This window comes from Rhinoderma darwinii, chromosome 1 (genome assembly GCF_050947455.1).
Source record: "Rhinoderma darwinii isolate aRhiDar2 chromosome 1, aRhiDar2.hap1, whole genome shotgun sequence".
In the NCBI taxonomy this organism is placed as follows: Eukaryota; Metazoa; Chordata; class Amphibia; order Anura; family Rhinodermatidae; genus Rhinoderma; species Rhinoderma darwinii.
The window spans coordinates 427432141-427459083 of NC_134687.1; the positions used below are offsets into that span (position 1 = coordinate 427432141).

Sequence of the window (26943 nt, forward strand, 5' to 3'; positions counted from 1 at the left end):
CAGCCCCCGCCCGGAGGCAGGCCCTGAAAGGCTTCCATAGCCGCCAGCAAGATAGCGCCGCCCCAGGAGATGAGCCGGCGTCATCCGCGGTGGATGTCAGCTGTATGTTACAGTTGGCATCCACCGGTAACGGTAGGAACCGGAGCTAGCTCGCTGCATCTTTGTGGTTGTTAGCAGATTGGTAGCTGTGCCCTTCAATCGCACAGCTGCTGGCTGCTATTATGGCAACAGGAGACCTAACCATGGCCTCCTGTCTGCTATTATGGAAGCCGATTAGGCCCCGCCCATAGGCGAAGCCTAATCGGCTTGCTGTCGGTGAATGACTGACAGATCTAATACATTGCACTACATAGTATAATTAGACAAAAAGGTCTCACAGGACACAAATGTCAGGGTGGAAACGAAAATAGTCTCAACCACCCACTTCATTTATCAGAGATAAAGACTCCAAAGAATGATATATATATAAACAAGAGAAAAAGGAGTCCAGAAATATCAAATGTCAAATATTGAGAAAATAGAAAATCTTTATTGGTATTTAAACATGAGAATCTAAAACGGGTCAATTACTGGATCAAAAAATGGATGTATATTTGGTCAAAACTATGTACAAACAGTATATGACGTAAGGAAACACTTATAGGCTATGTTCACACGGGGTATTTTGCCGAGTTTTTGGACGCGGAAACCGCGTCGCAAAACTCGGCCGAAACGGCCCGAGAACGCCTCCCATTGATTTCAATGGGAGGCGTCGGCGTCTTTTTCCCGCGAGCAGTAAAACTGCCTCGCGGGAAAAAGAAGCGACATGCCCTATCTTCGGGCGCTTCCGCCTCTGACCTCCCATTGACTTCAATGGGAGGCAGGAGAAAGCGTACTTCTCGCTGTTTTATGCCTGCGGCGCTCAATGGCCGCGGGCGAAAAACGGCGCGATAATCGCCGCGAAAATCGGCGTGCAGGGAGATATTCCTGCCCCAAAATACTCTGTGTGAACATAGCCTTATATTGTATCCTAACTCGGGGATATATGCCATATAGGTAGGTGCATATGAAAACAAAAGAAAGAGGTAAAAAGCTTTAAATGAAGGCTTACACCTAATGGACGTAACCAGTGTAATGACAAAGTATAGAACCTGGCAGAACCACAGTAATGTGCTTACCCTTATTCATTGGTGTAGTTGTATGACCCAGCAGATAAAGTGACGCCCTAGGGGCTGAGATGAAATGTTTTAAAAGACCGCATGAAGTACGCTTCACCTGAATACGCAACGGCTAATCCGCATCAATATACTGCACATTTTAGGCAAAGGCGCAACGGAATCTGCAACGCAGATTATGTGTGGCATTGATGCGGACAGTGTCTGCAGAAATACGCCACGTCTGGCCATGCCCCAAAGGTGCGGAGTGTGGACCAAAAGTGGGTTAAGACAGGACACTGGCCTGTGCAGAAAGGATTGCTTCACAGCGCAACAAATATCTATGGATTATTTTATTGTTTACCCCATTATTATACCACCTGACTTTGCCCCTTGTGTACTCTGCCCAGCTTACATACGCCCTCACATTATAAACTGAAATGCCAGTAAAACTCCAAACAAAACTACCAAGCAAAATCTACGCTTCAAAAGCCAAATGGCGCTCCCTCCCTTCTGAACCCTACAGCGTGCCCAAACAGCAGTTTACTTCCACATATATGGCATCGCCATACCCGGGAGAACCCTTTTAACAATTTTTGGGGTGTGTCTCTCCAGTAGCATAAGCTGGGCACATATTTGCCACTGAATTGGCATATCTGGGGAAAACTGGAAATTTTGACTTTGCACCATCCGCAGCGCATCCATTTATGGACTAGACTTGTGGGGTGAAATGCTCACTACACCCCTTAATAAATGCCTTGAGGGGTTTAGTTTCTAAAATGGGTTCACTTCTCAGGGGTTTCTTTTATTACTTCACATCAGAGCCTCTGCAATTGTGAACCAATATGTTATATGTCGCCAAATTAGGCCTCAATTTCGCATGGTACTCTTTCACTCCTGAGCCCAGTCGAATGTCCAGGCAAAAGATTAGTGCCCCATGTATGGTGATTCTAAAACCAGGAAACACAGCATAATAGAGAGCGGTCTTGATATGGTGGCACAAGCTGGGCACCACATATTGGCAGATCTATGGAAAAAATCCCATTTTCACTCTACAACATCGAGTGCACACTTATGTAAAACACCTGTGGAGTTAACATGCTCACTACACCACTAGGTGAATACCATGAGGGGTGTAGTTTCCAAAATGGGGTCACTTCTAGGGGTTTCCACTGTTTTGGTCCCACAGGGGTTTTGCAAATGCTACATAGCGCCCAGAAACCAATCAAGCAAAATCTGTACTCCGGAAGCCAAATGGCGCTCCTTGCCTTCTGAGCCCTGCCGTGTGCCCAAAAATAAGTGTGACCACATTGCCGTACTCGGGAGAAATTGCATTACCACATAAAGTGAAACATGTCAGATTTAAAAAATGAAGCTGTCTGGAAGGTAAAATGTGGCCAAAGAGGGAAGGGGTTAATATTGAAGATTATGGCTAACCGTTAATGAAAACCCAAAATTTAGCGTCTCCGAAAATAAGAATATTCTATTAGCCCAATTTCAAAAATGATTTTTAATACCGAAATGTTGTCCTACTGAAAAATATGTACAGTGTATGCACTCATATGGGGCTCCTTTTGCATGAATTACTGCATCAATGCGGCGTGGCATGGAGGCGATCAGCCTGTGGCGCTGCTGAGGTGTTATGGAAGCCCAGGTTGCTTTGATAGCGGCCTTCAGCTCGTCTGCATTGTTTGGTCTGGGGTCTCATCTTCCTCTTGACAATACCCCATAGATTCTCTATGGGGTTTAGGTCAGGCGAGTTTGCTGGCCAATCAAGCACAGTGATACTGTGGTTATTAAACCAGGTATTGGTACTTTTGGCAGTGTGGGCAGGTGCCAAGTTCTGCTGAAAAATGAAATCCGCATCTCCATAAAGATTGTCAGCAGAGGGAAGCCTGAAGTTCCTTTAACCCCTTCCCGCTGCAGCCATTTTTCAGATTTTCATTTTCATTTTTTCCTCCCCACCTTCCAAAAGCCATTTTACCGTCGATTATAGTCCTAATAAGGGCTTGATTTTTGCGAGACAAGTTGTAGTTTTTCATAGCACCACTTATTGTGGCATATAATGTACTAGGAAACGGGGAAAAAAATTATTTGTGGGGTAGAAATTGAAAAAAACAGTGATTCTTCCATTGTTTTTTGCGCTTAGTTTTTACGGAATTCACTGTGCAATTAAAACAACATTTTCACTTTATTCTGTGGGTAAATACGATTACAGCGATACAAAATATGTATGGCTTTTTTTTCTATATTTTACTACTTTTACAAGTAAAAACCTAAGTGTAAAAAATAAAATGTTATTTTGTGTCGCCAAATTCTGAGACCCATAACTTTATTTTTCCGTCGATTTTAAGTGGTATGAGGGCTTATTTTTTGCGGTATAAGCTGTCGTTTTTAATGATACCATTTTGGGGTACATGCGACGTTTTGATCACTTTTTTTTTTTTTTTTTTATATTATTTCCTTTTCTGTGGGAGATGAGGTGACCAAAAAATAGAGATTCTGGCGTTTTACTTTTTTTTTTCTTATATGGTGTTCACCGTGCGGGTTAAATAATGATATATTGTAATAGTTCAGACTTTTACGGATGCGGCGATACCAATTATGTTTATTTTTTTTTTTTTTACTATGCTCTAGGGGGAAAATGGGAATAGGGGGGTTTTTGGAACTTTTGAATTTTTTTTTTTTTTACATAAACGACTTTATTTGCAACTTTTTTTTTTTAATTTATTTTTTATTAGTCCACCTAGGGGGACTTAAACCAGCGATCGTTAGATCCCTTGCACTATATACTGCAATACTAATGTATTGCAGTATATCGTGATTCTGACAGGCAACTATTAAGCCCTGCTAAAAGCAGCGCTTAATTGGAGCACAAAGATGGCAGACCTGGGGTCCTTCATTAGGCCCCCAGGCAGCCATAGCAACCATCGCCACCCCGCAATTGCATTGTGGGGGGTGTGATGAGCTGTTAGAGTGGGTCGTCCCCCCCCCCCCCTTCTTTCTAACTATTTAAATGCTGTGGTCGCTATTGACCGCAGCATTTAACGAGTTAAACGTGCAGGATCGCGCTCGAGCGCGATCCCGCTTGTTACTCTGAAGTGACGGCTGTAACCTACAGCCGACACCCGCATCGTATGGAGCGGGTTCACTCCGTGAGCCCGTTCCGTACTTCCCCTACCCGACATTGGTGTATGGATACGTCAAATGTCGGGAAGGGGTTCAAATTTCCTGGTAGACAGCTGTGTTGACTCTGGACTCTTGCATGATGCCGCGTTGGTGCAAGCGATCTAATGATCGCTGGTTCAAGTCCCCTAGGGGGACGAGTAAACACTGAGGCCCCATTCACACGACCAGGTTTCCTGGCCGTTCAAAATACGTCCGTCACACGGCCGCAGTAGGAATAATAGACCCCAAATGGGGCTATTCACACGGCCGATTTAAAAAAAAAATATATATTTTTTTATCTATGGGGGGTGCCATGTAAAAGGGTCCTGTGTGGCACTACCTATAGGGGGGCTGTGTGGCACTACCTACAGGGGGGCTGTGTGGCATTATCTACAGAGGGTAGTGTGTGGCATTCTCTACAGAGGGAAGTGTGTGGCAAAAAATTTGCGAATGAAATTCGTCCGTTTTTAAAACGGACAAGGAAAAAAACCGATTCAAACCGGGTCAAAAACAGGAACATGGTCCGTAACGGATGCAAAATGGCCGAGAAAAAACGGACCAAAACTGACGTTTTTTATCGGCCGATACTCCGACCCTGTCGTGTGAATAGAGCCCTAAATAACTTTTTTTTAATAAATAAAACAAAACATTTTTTTTTTAAAAAGCCCCCGATTTTCCTGTTTTCCCCTTAAGCACAATAATAAAATAAAAAAAATGAATATAACTGGTATCGATGCGTCCGTAAAAGTCTGAACTATTACAATATATCATTATTTAGTCCGTACGGTGAACAGCGAAAAAAGAATACCGCCAAAATCGTTGTTTTTTGGTGATTTCATCTCCCACAAAAAATGGAATAAAAAGTCTCATGTACACTAGTAGAAACTACATCTCGCCACGCAAAAAATAAGCCCTAACACCGTTCAATCGACTGAAAAGTAAAAAAGTTATGCCTGTCAGAATGTGGTGACAAAACTCATTTTTGTTTTTAACTATCCTTTTACAAGGAAAAAACTATGGAAAAAAGTAATCAATTTGGTATCGCTGTAAGGGTATGTTCATACGCATTGTTTTCAGACGTAATTCGGGCGTTTTACGCCTCGAATTACGCGTGCAAAAACGCCTACAAACATCTGCCCATTGCTTTCGATGGGAATTACGATGTTCTGTTCCCACGAGCCTTTATTTTACGCGTCGCTGTCCAAATACGGCGCATAAAATGACGGCTCAACAAAAGCAGTGCAGGACACTTCTTGGGACGTTTTTGGAGGTGTTTTTCATTGACTCCATTGGAAAACGGCCGTGAAAAATGTGAGTTGTTGAAAACGCCTGAAAATCAGGAGCTGTTTTCGCCTGAAAACTGCTCTGTATTTTCAGACGTTTTTGCTCACTGCGTGTGAACATACCCTAATGGTCTTGACCTTCAGAATTACGTTAATGCACCGTTTTTACTGCACTGTGAACAATGTAAAAACAAAACCACCCAAAAGATTGAGGAATCTCTGTTTTATTTCCTATTTTACCACACAAATATTTTTATTCCAGTTTCCCACTTTTTAAATGGTGCTGTGAAAATCTACAACTTGTTTCACAAAAAAAAAAAAAACAAGCTCTCATACGGAAATATTGGTGGAAAAATAAAAAAGCTATGGCTTTGGAATGTGGGGAGGAAAAAACTAAAATGAAAATCCGAAAAAGTGTGTGTGTGTGTGTGTGTGTACACGTACACGTACACGATGCTAATATATAGCATCATGCTATATACTAGCATGATGCAGGCAGGGATCCAGTGATTGCAGCACTTGTCTGTCTCTAGCCTTGCAGAAGATGTCCGTATAGATACTATATGCTGGGGAGAGATTGCAGCAGGAGATTCTGTGACCTGATTAGCTGAGCTCGTGCACGAGTTAAAAGCAGAGCATCCTGGGATATAAGGGCACAAGCTCTGGCTTCAATTACCTTAGGTGATGTCACGATCAGGAAGTGCCCGCTCATTTCATGAAGCAGCAAGAGAAGATTTCACATTTAGGCCCTGTTCACACAGTTTTTTGACGCGGAAACCGCGCCGCAAAACTCCTCAAAAACCGCCCGAAAATGCCTCCCATTGATTTCAATGGGAGTTGGACGAGTTTTTTTACCGCGAGTAAAAAAAACGCGTCTCGGTAAAAAGAAGCGTCATGACCCATCTTGAGGCGGTTTCCGCCTCCAAAACCCCATTTCAATCAGTCAAAAAGAGGAAAAACGCCTCGACGAGTGTTTTGACGAGTTTTTGTCAAACCACTGTGCAAAAACCGTCTGGAGCAGTTTTTGCAGGAGGAATTTTCCTCCTGCAAAAAAAACTCAGTGTGAACACAGCCTTACTGTCTGTAAATTATTAAGGGTTCTGTCGTTTTGACGGGATGAATAGCGCAGTCGACTACGGTATTGATTCCGTCAAAACGACGGAATCCTTGCACAACTGAGAGAAATGGAAACCTTTGGCACCGGATCTGTACGAGGAGTCAACCATAAGCTAGCATTCACAAGTAGCTGAATATTTAAGAGCAGCAATATGATTTATTTTTTTTTTTTGAAGACCTATATTTTGCAGGAGGAATATCTGCCTCAAAATTCAGTTTGGAACTTTGAGGCAGATTTTCCTCTCCCTGCACGCCGATTTTCGCGGCGATTCTCACGCCGTTTTACGCCCCTCGGCCATTGAGCGCCGCAGGCATAAAACACCGTGAAATACGCTTTCTCTGCCTCCCATTGAAGTCAATGGGAAGTCAGAGGCGTAAACGCCCGAAGATAGGGCATGTCGCTTCTTTTTTTAAAACTGCCTCGCGGGAAAAAGACGCAGACACCTCCCATTGAAATGAATGGGAGGCGTTTTTGCCGAGTTTTGCGACGCGGTCTCCGCGTCAAAAAACTCTGCAAAATACTCAGTTTGAACATAGCCTAAGGGTATGTGCACACACACTAATTACGTCCGTAATTGACGGACGTATTTCGGCCGCAATTAGTGGACCGAACACAGTGCAGGGAGCCGGGCTCCTAACATCATAGTTATGTACGACGCTAGGAGTCCCTGCCTCTCCGTGGAACTACTGTCCCGTACTGAAAACATGATTACAGTACGGGACAGTTGTCCTGCAGAGAGGCAGGGACTCCTAGCATCGTATATAACTATAATGCTAGGAGCCCGGCTCCCTGCACTGTGTTCGGTCCGGGACTTGCGGCCGAAATACGTCCGTCAATTACGGACGTAATTAGTGTGTGTGCACATACCCTAACTGTGTCGAAGAGCATTTACCCCTTAAATCATTCCATGCTCCCTTGTTGCTGCTTAACGAGGCACATATGCCGTGTGGGAGCCAGAGAAAGCTGGGTGACACCTAGTTTGTTAATGGCACATGTATTGGTCGCCCACCTTTCCCAGAAATGAATATAACAAGGAAATTGGCTAAGCAGCATTTTTAACTACTTTACACTGACTACCTAAAGGTTTTCCCATTTTAGACATTTATGGTATATCCACAGGATATGCCATAAATGTCTGATAGATGTGGGTTCCAGCTCTGGGGCCCACACCTATATCGAGAACAGGCTTCCGGACCCGGACGGATGGTTGTTACGGAAACAGCTGAGTAGTGCTTCCTCAGCTGTTTCCGTAATTCCCATTTAACAGAATGGAGAGAGGCACACGCGATCCTCTCTCCACTAGTCCGCACTTGTTTAAGGTGGTAAACACAGGCGAATATTTTCCCGTGTAAAACCACCAGGCTATTTGATCTGTGGCTGAGACGCCGCTAGCTTCATCAGAAACCTTCTCCCACCACTGTTTATAATGGAGGCATACTTCTTTTTTTTTTTTTTCTCTCATTTTTTATTCGGCTTACTGACCGTTCAAAGCCGCTGCATCCATTGTATTTTCCTTGGGCTTAACCCAAATAAAAATGACCGACATCGATTTTGCTTAAGTTGAGAAAACAACTTTTCCTTAACAATTGACCTCCATGGTGTCACATTCCTGGCCTTTGGGAATGGTGCCCCTGATGTGTTCAGTGCTGTGGCTGCTTTCTCTGACTCCAGGACTGCTGGGTTAGCCATAGGTGCACTTTTCGGTATGTTTATGTAACTATATGTAATCCTATGAGTAAATGGTGTAAAACCAGGCATTCCACTGTGATTCCAAATCATACATGTGCCGCTTTTTCCTTCTATATATTTATCAGTGTGGTGTAACTTGCATGCGTAGTTTCATGACATTCCCTATCTGTTCCAGGTGCTGGTGTGTTTGTCACCACTGTGGTGGCTGGAGGCATTGCATTGGTGAAACCCTTTACAGCTGCTTCTCGTCCCTTTTTGAGAGACATTGTGTTTTATATCTCTGCCGTTTTCCTCACGTTTTTTGTGCTCTATCGAGGTTATGTCAGCTTTCCGGAAGTTTTTGGTAGGTTTTTTTTGTTCTTTTTCTATTGATTTTGAGTTAAATTTTAGCCTGCATTATATCATAACTATCAGAAGGCATTTTCCTTTTTGTATGTCAATCAATCATCGTAATCGGTGCATCTGCCAACTGCTGTCAGCTACTGTTTAACTGTTCTTAACTTTGCAGATATCCATGTTTTTTCACTATTGTCATTCATATTTTGTTTTTTGGCCTTGAATGTTTAAACAGTGTACTTGCTGCTCTACTTGGCTTACGTACTTGTGGTTGTCCTCTCCACCTGTATCTATCAGAGAATGCGTCGTCAGCTATTGTTGGCCCCCAGCTTAGATGAACCAGGTATGGACTCTTAAAGGCAACTTTATTTCATTCAAATTCGATTCACGAAGTAAGTTTTGTCAATCATTTAAGATTAGATGTAAGTTCAATAATATTCCCAAACACTTAGGCCCCATGCACACGAACGTGTTTTTGCGGCCGCAATTCCCCCGAAAATCCACGGGAGAATTGCGGCCCCATTCTTTTCTATGGGGCCATGCACACGACCGTAGTTTTTACGCTCTGTGCATGGCCCGGGAACCCGCACCGCAGAAAGAACGGGCATGTCCTATTACGGACATCTTCTGCGGTCCGGGCTCATTGAAAACAATGACGGCGGCCATGTGCATGTCGTACGATTTGCGGGCGGCCCGCGGCTGACAGTCCGCAGCCGCCCGACCCGAAAATCACGGCCGTGCACACGGCTACGGTCGTGTGCATGAGGCCTTAACCTTGCAAATTGGTCTAAATGATGCGCTAGGGATATTTGTTCTATTATGTACTTGCTTAACTTTGTGCATAGACTAGTAATGACCTAGGTATTTGCTCAAGTTAGGTCAGCCATACACTTTAGATAGCTGTCCAACAGCTAGTCCTCCCGCCACATTCTGAGAGCCATAATTTTTTTTTCTTTTTTAACCGATTTTTGAGCCATGTGAGGGCTTATTTTTTGCGGGACTAGCTGTAGTTTTTATCAGTACCATTTTCTTTGGTACGTAGAACTTTTTGATCACTTATTAAACATTTTTGGAGAGCTTTTTTTACGGCGTTCACCGTGCGCATTAAATAATGCTTCGTTGTAAGGTCAGACTTACCAATATTGACTTTTTTTATTTTTACACACATTACTTTAGGGGGAAGTTAAAAGAGGGTTTTTGAACCTTTAATATTCATTATTTTTATTTTTTTACACACTTTGTTAGCCCCCCTAGGGGACTTTAACCAGCGATCGTTAGATCGCTTGTACAATAAACTGCAATACTAACTTATTGCAGTATATCGTCATTTTTACAGGCTTCTGGGGCTTAGCAGAGACAGAGTGATGGCAGCCCTCGGGGCCTTCATTAGGCCCCTCGGCAGCCATAACAACCGTGGTCACCCCCCGATCTCACTGCAGGGGGCGGGGATGATGAGCTGTCGGAGGGGGCCACCCCCCTCTTTTCAACGCCTCAGATGCTGCGGTTGCGATGCCAGGAACAGTGCGATCGCTGCTCCCGGCTGTTAGTCCCGGGTGTCCACTGTAAAATGCAGCTGACACCTGCAGCATATGGAGCGTGTGAGTGCGCTCCAAACCTCACCCCCTGCACCCAGATGTAATAGCACATCTGGCTGCGCGAAGGAGTGTTATCTAGGATTCATGGCTCAAGAACGCTGAGGCCAGCAACTGGCTGCAGTGGCACGTGACCAATAAATGGTATAGGACCGCTTCTGGGATCGGATCAGCGGAAATGGGAACTCGGCACTGGAGCTGGGGGCACTCTATGGGTTAGCATATGTTCCTTTACTATGTAATTCCATCCCATGCCCTGCTGCCAATTTTGTTAAATCCCAGATAACCCTTTCAATGCTGAGCAAATTTTCACTTTGTATATTAGTGTTGACATTTTACATTTCCTAACCAATTAGGATCATTTTCGTCGGACAACCCATTTAAAAGCACAGTAGGTTAAGCTGTACATTACACACATAAGATGGCTGTTTCTGCCAACTTTACCACTCCACTAGATCGAATGTGGGTGTTTTTGTTTTTTTTCCCAAGAGGGAGAGGGAAATAAGACCCTGCCATCTCCTGAAGGAACAAAGGATCCGGTATGTTGAAATTCACCATCCGCGATGACTCTTTCTCTCCCCCTCCCCTCCCCTCGACAGTTGACCGGCCCCCATCATGTGTTTCGTCCACTTTAAATAGGCCATTGATAAAGCCAAAACTATTACACTACAATGTTCTGAACAAATTACAAGTTAATGTTTATGGTAGCCTGTGTTTTGCCTATGGGAGGTTGCAGGGAATTTAAATTGACGGCGGCTTTCCCTATACTATTATGTCTGGTATGTTGATGTGCATGCTAATTATTTGTCAGCGAAGAGCAGTTTCCCTGGAGGTGGAGGACCAGAGTAGTGGACTTCTTTTAGATTATTTTTTTCTCATAGTTGTCTTATACCCTCCCTCACCCAACCACCCTATTCTGGTCTGGGATATAAATAGAAACAATTAAACAGTCATACTATATAGATACTTAGATTGTAAAGATACCTAGCTAACGCCCCAAAGCTTTGGGTATTTTTTTAATTGTGTACAACTATAATGTATCTTCTTAATCACTATAGTGGATTCTAATTGTAATAACCATTCCTTGATTGTAGGGAATTTTTCCGATATCCAAAATCGGACTATTAAAAGTTCAGCAATGAATAGGGTTTTAACCAGCCCCTTTTTTTTTTTCTCCCTTTTTGATAACTTCGCTTCTGAATCCTCTCCGAGTAACACGTCGGGGGGTGAAATCAATTTTAAACTGAAATAATTTAGAAACTATCACAAATACTTTACTCCAATAATCGGCGATCTTGGGGCAATTCCAAAGCAAATGTAAGAAGTCTGCACGGTCTTTTTTTATTTTATTTACATTTTGGGCAAATAGTTTCGATCTTTATAAATTCTCTTAAGTAGCTGTGGAGCTGTGAATATAGCCTATGTACAATATTAAATTATTTGGTGATTTAAGATTTATAGCTACTATCCAAATATTATACATTTTAGCCCAATAATGTTCGTTCAAATGGCCTAATTCTTTAGCCCACTGTTTTTCGCTGTTACATTTTTAGTTCATTTTGTTTATATTGTAACACACATACATATATATATATATATATATATATGAGAGAGTGAAGAATCACTAAAATAAAAACTTGGGTTTATTCATCCAACATCCACTACAACGTTTCACCCTTTTTTTGAGTGCTGCTTCACTATATATTATATATATGCTAAGATCTCTTTCTTGGGGTTTATTGCTGTTATAAATTTTAAATACACCCTGAACTGGAGAGACTCGAAAGGATTCCTTATCAGAAGAGTTATTAAATGCATTGTTTTAGTTTGTATATATGCAAATGTTTCCTTTTTTTCCCCAATCCAGATCTTCTTTCCAAGTCTTCCCAGCCTATTATTTCCCCCTGTTCGAAAACTTCCCCTACGGTTCTGATTCCTTTTTCCCCCAGGGGGTTATACCCCGACAATGTGTATACTTTGGGGAGATTACTATTGAACCAAAGTGGAGTGAATACAAACACACCCGACCAGTTAGAGATCTTTCCCAACAGTTTCCAGCTTAATTAAGTTAAAATGGCGCCCATTGAAATAAAGTTGTGTTTTTTTGTTTTTTTTTACAAACTATTTGAAAAACATCTTGTGTTAAAACGTAACGGTTATGTAGAATAATCAGCAGCTGTTAAAATTCAAGTGATTGTTCTACTGATCTATGGAGGCTCTAGCATTTAAAGAGGACCTGTCCGTTCTCCTGACCTGTCTGTTTGGCTAGAATTGTATTATTCTTAAAAAATATATATACTAGATCGCCTTTTCTTGGAACTCTGCATTCTGCTGTTACTTTGTTAGGCCAGGGCTCCACAGTGATTTTTATATGTGGGTTCCTGGGAAAACATTTAACAATATATAAAAAAAAAAAGTAACACTGGCTCACTTTGTGAGCGGTAAGGTAAATGGTGATTCAGGTTGGGTCAGAGATTAAAGGGAACCTGTCACCAGCAATACCTGGTGAAAGTGGGTGAAAAATCTTTTTTATATAACCCTTTAATTATCTTCTAAGTGGCTCTGTACCTTTTTTTTTTAGTATTTTTTTTTTTTTGTTGTTGTCCTGTGCCGTATGCTAATGAGCATAAGAGTCATATCTTCATTCCTCAAACCTTTCAAACTGTACCCCGCCTTCTTACTTTTGGTTGACTGCTCCTCACCTCCCACAGCACACACTAAATCCAGCACTTACGGATCGATGTTCTGGTGCGTGCGCACCAGGGGACACCATAGCGGCGCATGCACAGTAACTATATTTGAGGTTCGGACGAAGCAGGGAAGGGTATCGGACCACACGTGACGGGCGCGATCTCCGATGAAATTTTGGCATAAGAAGAGGAACTAGGAGTTTAGGAGAGGGGGACAATGGCAATGAACTTTTGACAGCAGCGGCCAGCGAAGGGTGATCAGACTTCAATAGGTGAAATGCTGATGACCGGTTCCCTTTAAGGCTGGAGTTCTGTTATGAAGGTTTTGGTAATGAATTTATTTATTAATGAGTTTTAAACTATTTTATCTAGTAAAGATGGCAGCGGCCAATTATCTGCCACCGTCGTGTGTATCCACGTGACTTATTTATTCAAGGTTTGTAAAGGGGAATTTATGATGCCGTTTCTAATCCTATCCTAGATTAACAATGCAGAGAAAAGATGCTGCAGAAACTTCATGGGAAATGCAAGCATTTAATAAAACAGACATGTTCGAGCTGACAGATCATCTTTGAGACACATTTAAAGCCCCATGGCATGAGTTTAAAGAAATCATTTTCTAGAACTGTTTTCTAAAAATACAAGTTCAATGTGTTGTCTTTAAAGTTCTAAAAATGACTATGTTGCTTCCTCTTTTGCTTAGAGCTTCTAACAGACACAGAAGAAAACTCCATCCCCACCCCTCATGGCTCAGAGTATGGTATGTTCTTACAAAGATTCTGTTACTAATGCTGGCTATACACAAATCTAAACGCCTTATTCACACATTGCAGATTTGGTCAGTATTTTGCATCAGTAATTTGAAGCCAAAATCAGGAGTGGATGCAAAGAGAAGTATAAATCTTTCCACTATATTTCCCCTGTGCTAGGGATCCAATCCTGGTTTTGGCTTCAAAATACTGACCAAATCTGTACGATGAACAATCCTAGATCAGATGAACGTTCAATCCCAACTTTGTGTGGTTTCAAGTCACCAAATACATTGATGGCATCACATATACACACATAATTGACACTTAAAAGGAATCGGAACAGGAAATAAGAACCTGGCAGTAGTTAAGCCTTAGGCTTTTGACCTGTAATGTCATTCGATCATATTTGTTGAATGGATTTGACAAGTTTAGTGTACAATGCTCGGCTACCTCCCGCAGTTCAATAGAGAATGAATGGAGCGACAGTGCGCTTGCCTGGCCACCGTTCCATTCATACAAGGGACTGGGAACCCCCGTTCTCTGGATCGGTGGGGGCACAGTGGTGGGACCCCCAGCAATCAAACACTTATCACCTATCCTGTGGGTAGATGATATGATGTTTTGGTGGGATAACTCCTTTAGGCCCCTTCCTGACATCCGCTGTGTGTGTGTGTGTGTGTGTGTGTGTGTGTGTGTATATATATATATATATATATATATACACACGCGGTGCTGTCAGGAAGGGCTTCCCGTAAACCGCAGTACTATTAAGTCGCGGTGATCATGTTACAGCTGACACCCTGCTGTAACGGCCAGGACTGGAGCTAGTCTCCGATCCGGTCGATTAACCCCTCAGATGTTGCGCTCAATAGAGATCGCAGCATCTGAGGGGTTTTTAGTCACCGGCACCCCAGCGATGCGATAGCTTGGATGCCGATGGTTGGTATGGCAACTGGAGGCCTAACATTGGCCTCAGTGTCTGCCTTGTATGGAAGCCTATGAGGACCCGCCTGCATAACTGACAGCTCTAATACACACTACGTATGTAGTGCAGTGCATTAGAATAGCGATCAATGTTACAGGCCTTCAGGTCCCCTAGTGGGACCAAAAAAAAAAAAAGTTAATAAAAATGTTGTAAAAAAAATAAGTTTCAAGTTAGAGGCTCTGTCACCACATTATGTAAGAGATAGGGCACTTAATGTGATAGGCGCTGTAATGTAGATAACAGTAGTGGTTTTTATTTCGAAAAACGATAAATTTTGATGGAGTTATGACCTATTTGAGATTTATGCTAATGACTTTCTTAATAGACAACTGGGCGTGTTTTTACTTTTTGACCAAGTGTGCGTTGTAGAGAGAAGTGTATGACACTGACCAATCCGCGTCATACACTTCTCTCCATTCATGTACTCACACACTGCGTGATCTCGCGCGATCACGATGTGCTGTCACTTACTCACACATTAACGATACTGAAGTGTCTTGAGAGTGAATAGAAATCACTACCAGCCAGGACGTGATGTCTATTCACAATTCCGATACTTCGGTAATGTTTGTGTGGGACTTACAGCACAGCACATCGAGATCACGCTGTGCTGTCATTTACAGCGTGGTCTCGCGAGATCACGCTGTGCTGTAATTAAGTCCCACACAAACGTTACCGAAGTATCGGGATTGTGAATAAGCATCACGTCCTGGCTGGAAGCTATGTCTATTCACTCTCAAGACACTTCAGTAACGTTAATGTGTGAGTAAGTGACAGCACATCGTGATCTCGCGAGATCGCGCTGTGTGTGAGTACATGAATGGAGAGACGTGTATGACGCTGATTATACTTATGTGGTGACAGAGCCTCTTTAAACCCAAAACTGCCTTTTTTTCCCATAAGTCTTTGAAAAAGAAAAAATATAAATAACTATACATAATTAGTATTGCCACGTCCGTAACCACCCAAACTATAAAACTATTACGTAATTTATCCCACACAATCAACGCCGTAAAAAAAGAAAAACCACGCCAGAATTGCTGTTTTTATATCCCATCACCTCCCCAAAAAAGGAATAAAAAGTGATCACTTACCCCAAATAGTACCAATAAAGGTGACAGCCTGTCTCACAAAAAAAATAAATCCCTGACACTGCTTTGTCCACGCAAAAATAAAAAAGTTATGGGTCATAGAATATGGCGACACAGAAAACAAATGATTTTATTTTAAAAATGTAAAAAAATTATTTTATTGTGCCAAATCTGCAATACATGAAAAAAAATGATATAAATTGGCATTGCTGTAATCGTATCAACACGCAGAATAAAGTTAACTTGTAACTAATGGTGAATGGCGACAAAAAATAAAAAACAATTCCAGAATTTCTTGTTTTTGGTAATTTCCTCTTCCAAAAAATTAAATAAGTGATCAAAAAGTCACATGTACCAATAAATTCTACAGCTTGTCTCGCTAAAAACAAGCCCTCTCACTGCTCCATCAACCAAAAAATAAAAAAGTTATAGCACTAGGAATGCGGTGATGAAAAAACATTGTGATGTGCAGGCCAGAGGGGAACATTCTAGAAAGGGAAGGGACATAGCACATCTGCTGGAAGCGAGGGCACCCATATTATACCAGCACAACACTTTACCAGCAAAATTTCCCAAACTACAAAGGAGTATGTGGGATATTTCTAAATGCTGCAGAATCTGGGTAGTAAATTTGTAGTTGCATTTCTCTGGTAAAGCCTTCTGTGTTACAGAAAAAAAAATAGATTAAAAATGAATTTCTGCACAAAAAATTAAATTTGTAAATTTCACCTCTAATGTGCTTTCATTCCTGTGAAATACTTAAAGGGTTAAGAAACTTTCTAAATGCTTTTTTGAATACTATGAGGGGTGCAGTTTTTAAAATGGGGTGATTTTATGGGGGTTTGTATTGTATAGGCCCCTCAAAGCCACTTCAGAACTGAACTGGTCCCTGAAAAAATTAGCCTTTTGAAATTTTCTTGAAAATGTGTGAGAAATTTCTGCTAAAGTTCTAAGCCTTGTAACATCCTAGAAAAATAAAAAGATGTTCAAAAAACGATGCAAATCTAAAGTAGACATATGGGAAATGTTAAATGGCAACTATTTTGTGTGGTATTACTATCTGTCTTACAAGCAGATTCATTGAAATTTTATAAAAATGCAAATTTTTCAACATTTTTAACTACATTTTGGTGTTTTTCACAATTAAATACTGAATGTATTTACCAAATTTTACCACCAACATAAAGTCCAATGTGTCACGAGAAAAAAATCTTAGAATCGCTTCAATAGGTAAGAGCATTCCAAAGTCATTGCAAATAGAAGTGGGAACGTCAGCTCACCTTCCCCGGGTGCACGAAATAAACCGCAATCTCCACGCCACAGGCACCGTTTTCAAGAGGAAAAAGATCAGCACTCCTTGTGGAATATAAAAGTATTCTTCTTTATTGAAATGGCCAGCGGGTAAAAACAGACGAAGTGGACAAGTGTTTTTACCCGCTGGCCATTTCAATAAAGAAGAATACTTTTATATTCCATAAGGAGTGCTGATCTTTTTCCTCTTGGCTATTCCAAAGTTATTACCACATAAAGTGACACATGTCAGATTTGAAAAATGAGGCTCTGTCAGGAAGGTCAAAAGTGGCCAAAGATGGAAGGGGTTAATGGCTACAAACTCAAAGTCCACTTTATTTTTACTTGATCTAATTAAAGCATAACACAGAAATGTAAGATACCCAGGGAAACTGGATGACTGATCCAAATGATATGGTGAAGCAAAATGTGATTGCTGAGGACCCGCAGAGAAGATAGATGATTCCAACCCATCTAACATGACTAATGAAAATAGCCAGCAGGCTCCATTCTGAGCTATAGCATGTCTGTAAGGTGGACACCACCATTCGCTCTGAGATTCCCCTATATACACACACTGGAATACGCCTCCGCTATCACATGATGGGTATAACATGTCCATTTTTTTTAAGGGTATTTACCAGGGGCAAGAATATATATTAGAAATTCTGTAAAGCAGACCCTGTTTATTAGCGGTGAAAAAAAAAATGAAATCTGCAGGATTTTATAAAAGCGTGAGCGTATTTGTGCATTGTAATAGTAGACGGTTGGGTAATTACTCTGTTTCTGTGTATAGAAGTCTTACAAACGGCATATTCTTCCAAAAACATTATGGCAGATGGTAATGGGAGAGAGTGGGAAGCAGGTTGTTGTGCAGAGATATACGATTTTATGCCCTTTCTATTTTTCACTTCGGTTGAAATAATGGCATACAAATCCAATAAAAATAAAAAATGTAATTCTTGTTGAGGAGGTTTGCAAGCTCTATACTTATTCATTGTAGTTCATCTTACAAAAGGGCTGGTTTTTTTTTTTTCTTATAACCTACAGTAAAGAATAAACTTGCTGGATTATAATATGTATTCTATTGGAAAACTTGACACTAGAAATAAAATTATTACTAAATGAAATTGTGTACAGTTGACACTGTAAAGCGTCATTGACTAATAAGATATCTTTTTCATGTGTATGGATTACCCAGGAGATGAGTATCGGCCATTATTGCCGCTGCAGCACACTACGTGGCAGATATTCTGGGAAGGGATCAATCCAGTGGACTCCAGGAAGTGGAGACAGAAACGCTGGCATTGGAAAATTGTAAAAGTTTTCAAGGTAAAGGATAACTAGTGTGAAATGGTGTAAGTAGCATAATGCACCTAAAATAGCCGGTTCTGGTCGTCCTCTACTCAAGGAAAGGACAGACCATTAAAATGCTACAAGTGTTGTTATATAATGGTAATGAGCATCCGGCTCTGGGATGAAGGGTTTTCGTGTTCTGAAGTCTCATGATGTCCCTTAAAAAAAAGGTTGGTAAGGACCAGTTCCATGCAAGACCATTTTTCCATGGACCGGTGGGGGGGGGGGGGTGTTTCGGGGTTTAGGGTCAATTTACATGTTGCGTAAATACTGTGGGTTTTCCGCAACGGAATTTGTTGCAGAAATTCCGCAGGATAATACAGTAGCAGCAAAGTGGATGAGCGAGAACAAATCTCATCCACATGCTGCTATACAATTGACATGCTGCCGAATTTTATTCCGCCGCATGTCTATTGTATTTGTGTAAACGCTGCTTATTTGTTGCACCCACAAATAGCAGTTGTTGCAGTTATTGCAGCGGAATCACAATGAGAAAAAAAAAATCTTATACTTGCGCAGAAGTCTGTTTCTTCCTCCAGGACGGCCTCCTGGGATGACTATAATCCCATGTGACCGCTGCAGCCAATCACATGCTGTAGTAGCGGTCACATGGGATGAAATGTCATCCCAGGAGGCTGTCCTGGATGACGTCAGAGGGCTGGCTTCCTGGGATGACTCTTCATCCCATGTGACCGTTGCTGCAGCAGTCTCCTGGGATAAAACGTAATCCCAGGAGGCAGGCCTGCTAGCAGGCCGGCTGAATGCTCAGCAGTTTTCCGCAGCGGGCATTTCGGGTGAAAAAATGGCACCACAATTTTGGTGCGGTTTTTTTTGCAAGGAATTCCCTGCGGATACCACGGCCCGGTATTTGTCCGTGGCCCGGTGGTTGGGGATCACTGCCTGAGATCACACACACATAGTATTTTGGTCTGTATTTTCATCCATATTTATAAGACAAAACAGTGGGTCTGAAACATGAGGTACAAATGTCTCCATGATTGCTTTTTCTGTGTACGTTTCACTCCTGATTTTGGCTTATAAATACTGCCATGTGAAATCTGGTTCATGGTAGGGCTCACAGGCGCTTCTCATATATTTCTAATCTACAGGGTGGGCCATTTATATGGATACACCTAAATTAGTATATGGGAGGGGGGAAACTTTTCAAGCTGGGTGTTGACCATGGCGGCCATTTTGAAGTTGGCCATTTTGTATCCAACTTTAGTTTTTTCAATGGGAAGAGGGTCATGTGACACATCAAACTTATCGAGAATTTCACAAGAAAAACAATGGTGTTCTTGGTTTTAACGTTACTTTTATTCTTTCATGAGTTATTTACAAGTTTCTGACCACTTATAAAATGTGTTCAAAGTGCTGCCATTGTGTTGGATTGTCAATGCAACCCTCTTCTCCCACTCTTCACACACTGATAGCAACACCGCAGAAAAAATGCTAGCACAGGCTTCCAGTATCCGTAGTTTCAGTTGCTGCACAGCTCGTATCTTCACAGCATAGACAATTGCCTTCAGATGATCCCAAAGACAAAAGTCTAAAGGGGTCAGATCGGGAGGCATTTCTTCTGCGGTGTTGCTATCAGTGTGTGAAGAGTGGGAGAAGAGGCTTGCATTGACAATCCAACACAATGGGCAGCACTTTGAACACATTTTATAAGTGGTCAGAAACTTGTAAATAACTCATGAAAGAATAAAGTAACGTTAAAACCAAGCACACCATTGTTTTTCTTGTGAAATTCTCGATAAGTTTGATGTGTCACATGACCCTCTTCCCATTGAAAAAACTAAAGTTGAATACAAAATGGCCGACTTCAAAATGGCCGCCATGGTCAACACCCAGCTTGAAAAGTTTCCCCCCTCCCATATACTAATGTGCCACAAACAGGAAGTTAATATCACCAACCATTCCCATTTTATTTAGGTGTATCCATATAAATTGCCCACCCTGTACAACAACGGGGGTGTTCAGTTCCCTGTTTCCGGCAAAGAATTGAAGTCCATGGTAGGTATGGTGCACTTTTTCTGTATCGCCCATAAAATTAAATTGTGTGACCGTGCACACATCCAGATAAAAATCATCATGCCAAATTCAATCATGTCTACTTGGTATTTTGTATTATGTACAAGCTGAAGATGGTATAAAGAGTGAGAATAGGCTAGTTACAAAAAAAAAAAAAAACGACTTCTCAATTAAGGCCTTGTACACACATTGCAGATTTGATGCTGATTTTGGCTTAAAGAATACATGCACAACCAGGAACAGAACCTCAACAGATAAAATATATAAAGGAAGGCCATAAAGATTCTCTTATGCTGTATCTAAAAATCTGCATCAAATCTGCACTGTGTGAACAAGGCCTTAGGATGTGGCCTATTTTAGGCTTTCAGTACGCTACGTTCGTTTGAAATAGCGATGCAAAAGAAAAAAAAACAAACTACATAACTTTTCTTTTTATATATGAGGCTTTTTTTATATATTTTTGTAGGATGAGTTTTGTATCTTTTAAAGGCACCATTTTGGGTTACATATAACTTATTGGTCACGTTTTTTTTAAACGTTTTGGGGCAAGAATTTTTTGGCCTCGGTCTTTACGTTGTTTACGGTCTGGTATAAATGACATATATTTAACATTCAAAGACGTAAAAAAAAAATTGCCTTTTAGATTCCTATAGAGGTTCTGCTTCTACTCTGTGTGCCAATTGTGGATCCAGATAAAGAAGATTGCAACTGGCAGAGACCTCTGAACTGCGTACATGTAATTACCAGTCCAGTTCTCTGTTTATTCTGTCTACATTCAGGAACTTGTGAGTACCAACCTGTCAATCTCCCTTCTGTTCATCGTACCTGGTGCAATAAAATGACGTTTCCATTCAATGCCCGATTTTAATAGGTTTATTTTCTTCCCTTTTAGATGCACGCTATGTTATTCAGGGAGTGCTGCCAGTGTGGGCCCTTGTGCTGCTGATTGGAATCCCTTTGTCACTTATACTTCTCTTTACCACCAAGAATGGAGAACCCCCAAAATATCACTGCGTAAGAGTTGACATAATGTGGGATTATCTGTTTTGACACCTTTTTGTATGTTATATAAACTGTTTCTTTTGCCTGTTCCATACAGATTTTTTCCTTTGTGGGATTTATTACAAGTGCACTCTGGATCAGTGCGGTAGCAACTGAAATCGTTAACCTGTTGCGCACCTTCGGCGTAATATTCCGTCTGAGTAACACCGTTTTAGGTCTAACTTTGCTTGCCTGGGGAAATAGTATTGGAGGTGAGTGTTTAAAGTGTAAAAATGAATCTATATTGAAAGTTGCTTAACTCTGTAAATACATCTGGAACTGATCCGAAGTCTCAGCTTGTATTATAGTACAGAGCTGCATTCGCAATTCTGTAGGCTTCAGAGCTGGAATCTCAAAGCATTATTTGCTTGCTTTGGTGATTTGCATTGTGTTGAATGTCCTCTTTTATACCAAGCACTGTACAGTAAAAATGATTTAGAAAAATGAACTCTCCTGCTGCATTGTAGGTGGTGAGCTGTTAAAGAGCATTGCTACCTAAAAAAAAAAAAAATTAACATAAATGGCCATATATTAGTAAATCAGAAGTCTGTGACCAAGGTTTAACCCCTTCCCATCCTGTGGCATACCATGACTGCGCAGGAGGGAAGTAGTTCCCGCCTAGCACCATAAAAGTATGGTGCGGTGATCAGCAGCACCTTGCTGCAATGGTTGTTTTTTTTTTAAAAGCAATGGAAACCTTTTGACATGGAAAAATTTATTTTATGTTTACTCGTTACCTGGAGTTAAAAAAAAAAAAAAACGAAAAAAAAAAAGTTGCACTAAGTTTCACTGCTGCAATCTTCATTCCTTCCTGCATTTTCAGACCCCCCTGATATTCAGTTTGCAAGCTGCTCTAGTTTCCGACTTTTCTCATGTGGACATGTCTCTCCCAGTAATACCCAGTTGGTTGTGAGGTCTGTGTGTCCAGGATGCTTTTTCCTTCACTAGCTCTCATGTAGCAGCCCTGCTTTCTCTCTACACTAGCCTTGTGATTTCCCTCTCTGCTCTTCTCCCTTTCTACACTCTGATACTGACAGCCTGTATGATCTTCCCTCCCTGAACACACTTGAAAGCTTCCCCCACCTCTCCGCTCTCTGATCTACCATGTACAACCTCCTCCCCATCCCTGCTTTTATCTTCAACACTGAGAGAAGGGAGGGGAGAGAAGATTAAGTTAGCCCACTAGGAGAAGTGGGCTGATTGATTTGAGTTTGTTCACATTTGCTTCCAGGTTTTCCGTGGTTCTGTTCCGTCATAGGAACAGAAGAATAGAGCCGCCGGACCCGTCGCATGCCTGAGACCAACGGAACCTATTGACATTAATGGGTTCTGTTGTTTTTGTCGTTTGCTGCACTATTTTTTTTTGTCTGGCGAAAAAACGGAATCTGCTTTGGACGGTCTAAACCGATCCCCATGACGCAGATGCACTCCCACAGCGAGGAGGACCTTGAATGGATTGGTGGTCGAGCATGAGCCTGCCGCTTCATTCACGGTCTATGAAAATTATGGAAACAGTCGAGTGCTGTTTCAGTCTTTCCAATAGACTTTGAATGGAGTGCGCATACTCTATGTCCTCCTCACTGCAGTCGTGCAGTGAGGAGGATCTGGGGGTTCGGGTTCCCCAGTCTCCCGATCGGTAGGGGCCCCCATCAATTAGAAAATTAGGATAGGTGATAATTTAATGATTTTGGAAATAAAAATATAATACAATTTTGTTTTATTTTTTACTTGCAAAATACTTTTAGTAGGGGAACTAGATGTACCCCAAAATCAGTGACCTAAAAACAAATTATTTTCTAAAAAAATGCTTTTATTGTGGAAACGTAGTAAAACATTATTTTTTTTAATGTCTGAAAATCTTATCGCTGTAATCCTATAGATTGGCAGAATAAAGCTATCATATTTTTTTATCCTGCACAGTGAATGCCATCCCCAAAAACAATGGCAGAACTACTGTTAAGTAATTCAATAAAAATACACCTCGTCATGCAAAAAAATAGCCCTCATACGGCTACGTGGATGGAAAAATAAAAAAGTTATGGCTTTCAGAATGCGGAGCTGAAAAAAAACTGCTGCGTCCTTAAGGCCCATACTAGTCCGCCTCCTTATGGGGGTTAATAAATCGTACAAAAACAAAAATCAATCCCCCCTCTGGTATCTAATTGCTCCAGCTATAACGTGTTGACACCGTGTGACTGCTGCAGCCAATCACTGGTGACCTTAGTGGTGGTGTTACAACACCGCCGGAGTCGCTGGAGCAGGGAGATCAGAGACCGACGGGGGACCTGGGAAGCGTTGACACAGAAGCAAAAGGAGATTGGTAACTTCTGATTTACTTCTATATGACCGTTTGTGTTTATTTTTTGAGGTGGAAATGCTCTTTAACCGCTTAGCTCTTCCTGCTCCATCCATGACGTGTCGACAGAATGTGACCGCTGTAGCCAATCACTGGCTGTAGTGGTGACGTGTATTCACCGCTGGGGCCAGTGATTGGCTCCAGCGTTCACATGTCGTGTCAACACGTCATGGATGGAGAAAATTGGAAACTGTCAAACAGCCAGTCTCTGTATTACGGTCTACAGCAGAACTGTAAAAGCAGCTCTAAACTATAATATAAGCTGTAACTCGGGTTCTGTATAAAATAAGCAATGTATGTACAAAGCTACTCAACTTTTTATATAATATATATATTATATAAAATAGTATGAATAGTGGTTCCTTGAACATTTATATACTTTCCAGAAAATATAGGATATTACTTAAGCGATTCCCTAATGTTATCAGAAGTCCTACCATTGGCTATGAGATTGATCTAAACTTTGATTTATATTGTGTCGATTTTACTCAGATTAATGCACATAAATGTAACCCTATTTAAAGAGGCTCTGTCACTAGGTCATATAAATTTAAACTAGTTGACCGACCGAAATAGCGCGTTCTCCCTGATTCCATCACTATTTGTTTTTGTGTTTTTCTCCTGCCCCCCCCCCCCCTGTTCCAGAGATATGGCCCACAGTTGTCTTTGCTCCCTATATGCTAATTTGCTGTAGTTAGCCAATAGGGTGGAGCTAGCTTCCCTGCCTCCGATGCTCACCAATCAGCACAAGACAGCTTGTGGGTAGATCACGCCCTGTTGGCCAACAGCAAATTGGCATAGAAAGAGCCTACACAACAGTGGACCATATCTGTTAACCAGTTGAACTTATATGACCTAGTCACAGTTCCTCTTTAAAGAATGATCACAAAGCAATACTTAAGCACTAGCTTATAGTAAATCGACATGTTTTGTGAGATTGAAAAGTAACTATACTGTACAAAAACACAATTTTTATGACGGCAAACCTAAATGTGACATTAGTGACTAAAGGAAAACCCAATGACAGGCACTTGTATTCTTTTTGTTACTCCTACAGATTTTGTATCGAACCTCACACTGGCTCGTCAAGGCTATCCTCGCATGGCATTCTCTGCCTGCTTTGGAGGGATCATCTTTAGTATCCTTTACATGATTTTCTGCACAAAACCTTTCACATTTTCTTGAGCTGGGACCCGCAATCCTATGGATATGCCATAAATGTCAATATCCTGGCACATTTAAACAACTTTTTATTTAGTTCAGCATCTCCCCTTTATCCTATGAAGCCTTTAGACACCTGACAGAGCCGCTTTAATATTTAGTGATGTCAGAAATCTAGATAAACCATCCCATTCACTTTCACTTTTTCATGAATTGTAGTAGATTGTAATTCCTCGTAGACTGTAAGCTCCTGTGAGCAGGCTCACACGCTTTTCTGTGAATTGTTAATTCATTTTGTCACTATGTAATATCTGATATTGTCTGTACATGTTCCCTCTGAATTGTAAGTGCTGTGGAATATGTTGGCGCTTTATAAAGATTATAATTAAAATAAAATTCTGATATCGCTGACCATTAAAGCAAGTGGTTGTCACTGAAAGTACTTTTTGCTATTTCATTCACACTGATCATGCATAAAAAAAAAAATTTATCAACGGGGCAATTTTTTTCCTTCAAACCCAGCATATGTTTGAAGTCTTTTCCTGATCTGGCGTCAGATGTGCTCATTGGAGTTGGTCTGGGTTGTCTCTTACAGATGGGTCCATCCAAGCCAGAGTTACAGGTTAGTTGGTTAAATTAGTCATGTGGAATTTCACTTACATATTTAACAATGGGTATTTGCCCTTCTAAATGTGCCCATACACATTAAATGTAAGTCAGCTGAACCCACCAACTTGTCTGGGACTGGCCGACTAATGCGTCCCAATCTACCCCTACAGAAGATGTAGGGGGAAAGAAGAATTGGGTATGTTGAATTCCCAAATCCTTTTCTCCCGCAGGAGAAGTGTCTGGCAGGGGCTTATTGCCCTCTTCCCAATGAAAACGCATGCACACTCAGCCGGGTTCATGTGTTTTGGGGAGTTGGGAGGAATAGCATTTTGGCCGATGGCCATACACTTACAATAGCCATCTTCAGGGTCCCTGTGATATGTAGTCGGAGTGTTTGTTTTATGTCAAAGCCTAATATTTTGTTCATTTCTTCTCCAGCTTGAAGCACAAGATCTGTTGGTGTGGATCCTCGCTGGAGGTCTCGGAATCAGTCTGATTTTTTCCCTAATAGCAGTACCCATACAGTGCTTTCACCTAAGAAGAGGCTATGGGATTGCCCTACTCCTCCTCTATGTTCTCTTTCTAGTTGTTGCACTTTTAACTGAATTTGGAGTCATCAAACTAAAATCTTGACACTGAGAAAAAAGACTCATGGAAAAACTTGCAAACTAGAATACAAATTGGCCCCCTTCTTTCACCTCTACCCCAGATGACCTTAACCCTTAATGGCTGCATTATTGTCTCAGGATGTTTTGTGTTTTATTTTATTTTTTATGGCACACAATCAAGATGGTTTTTTACTATTTGTTGCTATTTAAAAGGGAAAAAAAATGTTTGAGGGTTTTTCTTTTAATTAATTTTTTATAAAAACAAAGAAATGCGATCTTGGACGGGGTGGTATTTTTTTTAAAATTCATATTGTGATGGCATTAAAATGCTGCACTCACACGGAGCTAGCGCTTCGACTATGTTTATCTACTTTGTGAGGCTCTGACTATATTTTATATATGTACCTGTATTTTAAATAAAGCTGCTCCTTGTATACATGTTATTTAGCGTTTATAGTGTTATTCGCCTCACTTGGTTCCTGCGGTGAGTCCCTACGGGCGGCCACGTCTCAAGCATCCACAAGCGGCGGCTGCTGTCTTCCGCCAAAGCCCTGCTGGATGTTGCCGTGGCTCACCTCTGTTGGCAGTGTCAGGTTGCTAAAAAACTTGAAGATGTCTTCAGGCCCTTGTGGCCTACTTAAAGGAAACTCTG

The 26943-nt window shown here is 41.4% G+C and overlaps 1 protein-coding gene across 3 annotated transcripts in view; it reads left to right on the top strand.

Moving 5' to 3' along the window:
- Window positions 1–26734, top strand: part of SLC8B1 (solute carrier family 8 member B1) — an 83173-nt gene extending 56439 nt beyond the window's left edge. For 2 of the 3 annotated variants that reach the window (XM_075830247.1, XM_075830239.1), the window contains exons 7-17: window positions 8298–8404; window positions 8566–8733; window positions 8962–9069; window positions 13712–13768; window positions 18328–18458; window positions 21160–21301; window positions 21409–21530; window positions 21616–21769; window positions 24971–25051; window positions 25632–25696; window positions 26122–26734. In XM_075830247.1, coding sequence (XP_075686362.1) covers window positions 8298–8404; window positions 8566–8733; window positions 8962–9069; window positions 13712–13768; window positions 18328–18458; window positions 21160–21301; window positions 21409–21530; window positions 21616–21769; window positions 24971–25051; window positions 25632–25696; window positions 26122–26316 — 1330 coding nt within the window. In that variant the 3' untranslated portion in view covers window positions 26317–26734. The remainder of the gene's footprint in view (window positions 1–8297; window positions 8405–8565; window positions 8734–8961; window positions 9070–13711; window positions 13769–18327; window positions 18459–21159; window positions 21302–21408; window positions 21531–21615; window positions 21770–24970; window positions 25052–25631; window positions 25697–26121) is intronic. The other variant, XM_075830256.1, reaches the window with a different exon arrangement.
- The last annotated feature ends 209 nt before the right edge of the window (window positions 26735–26943 follow it).